At 42.2% G+C, this 4,962-nt stretch overlaps 1 protein-coding gene across 1 annotated transcript in view; it reads left to right on the forward strand.

The window, feature by feature from the left end:
• mrps34 (mitochondrial ribosomal protein S34) overlaps positions 1-4,475 on the forward strand; it is a 27,738-nt gene extending 23,263 nt beyond the window's left edge. Inside the window, exon 4 of the mRNA XM_084330419.1 lies at positions 3,494-4,475. Within this exon, the coding sequence (XP_084186545.1) occupies positions 3,494-3,774 (281 nt within the window). The 3' untranslated portion in view covers positions 3,775-4,475. The remainder of the gene's footprint in view (positions 1-3,493) is intronic.
• The last annotated feature ends 487 nt before the right edge of the window (positions 4,476-4,962 follow it).

The following is a 4,962-nucleotide window of genomic DNA, read 5'->3' on the forward strand; positions in this document are numbered from 1 at the left end:
AAGCCTACTATGTGTCTAATATGCCTGTCGCTTATCAATGACTTGTTTGCAGTCAACATTGTCGAAACGGATTGTTTTCTAATCGTTACATTTCCGTTTTATACCATTTTGAAAAACGCTCGTTTTTTTTAAACTTCCAGAAAAAAGATTCTGCAGGAATCGCGCTTTACTGGAATACACAAAACACGTTGTCATTTTTCGGCCTATTTATGAATCGTTTTCAAATAAACGCTAGATTATCGATAGTATATGTGTACTTATGCACGCTAGAGAAGCGGGCTGAAAAATCTATTATCTTATTTCCTGATCAGCACACACACTCACAGCCACACATACACATATGGGACACGCTGAGATATAGGTGAAAAGAGCTCTGATTATCCCAAAACTGGTAAAATAGATTCCTTACCTCGGATCAGATGTTCTCCAAAAAGATTATTCCAATTCCTGATCGCCATTCCAAATATCGATCGCGTTTATTGATCCAACGCTGGGTAGTGGAAACACATATTCCACACTGTTCTGAGGGTGGGCAATGACTGGGATCGTCTCCGGTTACATGCCTGACAAGTAAAATGTGGATTCCGGACTCTTTTTTTCCCATCCATTTCATTCAGTCCAATCCAATGGGTGCAATACCATCCGGAGAGACGATAAGTGGCGGTATTTTCTCTGTTCGAGCTCAGACAGATCCCCACTGGTAACGTGAGGCTAGATTGATGAAAAACCGATAAAAAAAAAAAAAACGATTAAATGCACTCAACGCATGGCATGAACTAACGAGATTTCTCGTGGCTGGCACTCAAAGTGTTAATGTAAATGGCTGCAACTAACGATTCATTTGTTATCGATTAATCTATGGATTGTTTTATAGATTTGTCGATTCATATTCTAAACGATTAATTTACCAGTAAAAACAACAATTGATTCAATGAGCTAAATTATGTCTGTAAATACTGTGTAGTGTGGATGCCTACTGTACATGCGTAGGGTGAGTAACCTACATGCCATTACTGCTTTTTATCTATTGGCTCATTATATCTACTTTATTATCTTGAAATAATATAACACCCACTCATTACTATGACATTGCTTATCATTGCATACAATGTATCCATGCCTGTAGCTAAATGCTGAAAAAACGGGGAACAAAATTTACTTTTTGGCTTTAGATTGGGCACCCAGAAAAGTGGCCATATTTTTTACTTGAACTTGAGGACTGCATACTTTTTTTTGTAAAGCTTAGCTTTATACTTTATAATTATATAGCACATGCATGAGCCTGGTCTCTTTTGAAAGATAACATTCTGAAGTTACTAACTCAATGGCCGCCAACAATGAGTCAACTCGTTATAGCCCGCCAATCGAATTCTGCCAACAACGAGTATACTCGTTATTAGATCGTTATTTCTTTCATTCGCTATTTCCATTCATAAACATGCAGCAGCTGTGTGTTATCACTGGGGATGGGTCTGAGATCGCAAAAGTCCAATACCGCCGCCTAACGCCTTGTGGCCGCTATTGCACTCCATTTGAAACGATGTGGCTTGGTGTCTGGGCCAAGCTGCGGCATGGGGGCAGGATCTAAACACTCTGGCAGGGCAAGCGGTTCTAACAGATGCATCGACGAGGGTCCCCGACCCCCGGATCATGTTCACGGCTGGATTACGTTGGAAACATGGTCAACATCAGTATTTGGAATGGCGATCAGATAATTGGAATATTCTTTTCGGGACAGATCCTGGTCAAGGTAAGGACTAAATGGTATCAATATTGCGTTGATCCAAAAATTCCTTCATGCGATCGGGAGCGTGTGTGTAACGTATCCCGTTGGTTGGTAGTAGGGCTGGGCGATATGACGATATTATATAAATATCGGGTACAGTTCATTAACGATACACTTTTTAAACGTATCGTGGATATCGTGATGTTTTGCCCAAGAGGCTTGTGTTGCGTCAATCTGGTCCACACGTTGACACTTTTGAACAGCGCCGCCCCACACACACTACTGCATCAAAAGTTACTACTTATGATAACAAAGGCATTCGTTTTGTGGCATTGACGTTATATAGTTACACTTTCAATAACATCAGCGTATTTACATAGCAACGACCGAGGTCGACCTAGATATAGCAAGCATTAGCCGTTCATATCTCAGCCCGTGCTGACTCCGTTGTGCCCATTCTGCGGTCTGTTAATAACGTTTTCAATCAGACAGATGTATGGAAATGCTTTTATTATAACATCCGTTACAGTAAAATCATTATGCCTCCAGTCGTTTAGTCATTCTGCAGAGCTAAAAGGTAAAAGTCGGCCGCGGCAAGCTACCGCTGCCATTGTTGTTTTCATTGAGCTCTCCAATAGCGGAAGTAAAAAATTAATACGCGCTTGCCGATTGGTGCTAAGAACAGCAGGGCGGGTGCAAGCGATGTGACGTAATTGGCAGACGCGACTGTCAATCAAACTGATTCTGTTTGCCGACTGAATGAATATAAACGTTATTAACAGATTGCAGCATAGGTACAATACAGTACAGCTCAATACAACAACAGTCAACAGTGGACTGGAGGATGCAGACCAGAGAAAGACTTTCGTCTTGTTTACATCAGGGTCCCCCATTTTCAATTCATCATATTTCGTATCTAAATCATATAATATCTCATTGCTAAATATATGCAATATATAATCTAATAATCCAATAATCTAAATCTAATATATAATATAAAAATGCTAAATGCATGGGTATTTTATTTTGTCTTTAATGTTAGCTTGCAAACTCAAATACTGTCTTGGTAAGCCTCATAATGAATTGTTTGGGGGAAAAAAAGAAAAACATCGTGATGCGTATCGTGTATCGCCGAAAGGTCAGAAAATATCGTGATATCATATTTAGGCCATATCGCCCAGCCCTAGTTGGTAGCGATCAACCCTTTCATGCATCCATGATGAAACATAATACCGATAATCTAGCGTTGATTTCAGATTGATTGTTGATCCAAGCGAGGAATGGCAACGTTTTTAGTGAATTGCACTAAAACGCTGTTTAGCAGCGTTTCCTGGGATTACACAGAATTACCCTAAAACTATACTCATATTCACCACGGTATAAAACGGGAAGGTATTGATGAAAAGATTATCTGTTTTTTTGCATCTTGACCATAAGAAACTCAATGACAATCGACTATATCATTAGATCCATAGCTATAATATTTAATATAGTTTTAGCACTACAAACACCGGCATGTACCCCCATTTCATTACAGCCCTGGCACAAACGGCCATACGCCCACAGCGACCTCTGGCGTCCAATGAGCTAATGCAAAAAAGGAAAATCACTTTTAGTGCTAATGAAATAGAGTAACAGAGGTCTGAACTTGAGTTGAACTTGAACTTGTGTACTCAGATTTTGGATGAAGAGGACAGTAGAACAGCAGGTGGGGGGGGGGAAACGCTTCCAAGGCCCTTAGTTTACGTGAAGCTTCATGTCTTGCAGGAAAGCCGGAGGAGAAGGTGACGGAGGTGGAGAAGGGGATGTACCACGACTGGCGCCTGCTGCCCAAGCACCAGGAGCAGCAGTTCATGGACTTTGAGCCGGTGCCTCCACCCCCGCCGCGCTTCATCCGCTACCCTCCGCTGCTGCGTGCCATGATCCTCGCCAGGCGCCCGGGGGCCCCGGAGCCCACCCTGCCGCTGCAGCGCGACGTCCAGTTCAGCAAAGACTATTTCCGCATGCAGGAGGAAGAGAGGAAGAGGCAGGAGGGGACTGCTGTGTGATGCAGGCGGGAGGGAGCGGCGGGAGGGGACTGCTGTGTGATGCAGACAGGAGGGAGCGGCAATTTCAATGATAATCCGCTCTATAAAGGACAAATAAAGCATCGTTAATTTGTAAGAAACCTCAATGAAAACGGCGCAGGGTAAGTTATATTCGTTATTGTTGTGAAAATGTGAAACCCACGCGAACACGGGGAGAACATGCAAGCTCCACACAGAAAGGCCCCCTGCTGGGGTTCGAACCCAGGACCTTGTTGCTGTGAGGCAGCAGTGCTAACCACTGTGCCCAAGGACAGGATTCTATCACATTTTCACAACAATAACGAATATTACCCTTACCCTGCGTCCTTTTCATTGAGGTTTCTTATAAATTAACGATGCTTTATTTGTCCTTTTATAGAGCGAATTATTATTAAAATCTGAAATTGTACCATGTCCCAGACGTAATGCTAGCGCTGCACTTTTGTTATGCTAATTTGTTAGCCAATCTCGGCCACTGTATTCAGGTCGCGTCTCCTCACCTTTAATCCGGTGCTGACCCCTGGATTTGGTGACAAAAGGACTTGGGATTTGTAGTTCTGACATACACAACCTTTTCTGACTACGGTTTCACCTTTTAAATCAATGCTGCCATCTACTCGACTACAGAAGGTACTGTATGGAAGTTTATTTGTAAATAAAGGCCCCCACAGGCCATTTTCAGTTCAAAACCCAAATGTATGTGTTTTTTATTATTTTGGTTTAAATGGTGTAAAAAAAAATGCTAACACTGAATTAAGTACAACAACAACAGTACTGTCATTTATATTTTCTAACAAACAAAATAAACTTCACACAACAGCCATCACTTCGGGTGCTCCAGTAGCACACCATGTTACCGCGCTCGCGCGGGACTCCGTGCTGCGTCACGGATCTGGTTGACTCCGAGTTCGATTCCCGGACTCGCCGTCATTTGCCGAATGTCTCCCCCTGCTCTCTCTCCCGTCATGCTTGACCAGGAAAGCGATAAACGCTAAAAAAAAAAAAAAAACAGCCATCACTTCATAACATTTTATAAACAATTGAAAACATGTAATATAAACTATTTACAATACACCATACATACATTTATTCATTCATACACTCATTCATCCAAACACCAATAGGTGTCGTCTTCATCCTCCTCCCTCTGTACACATACGGTGTGGAACC

This window comes from Notolepis coatsorum, assembly GCF_963971535.1.
Source record: "Notolepis coatsorum genome assembly, chromosome: 15".
NCBI classification, from domain to species: domain Eukaryota; kingdom Metazoa; phylum Chordata; class Actinopteri; order Aulopiformes; family Paralepididae; genus Notolepis; species Notolepis coatsorum.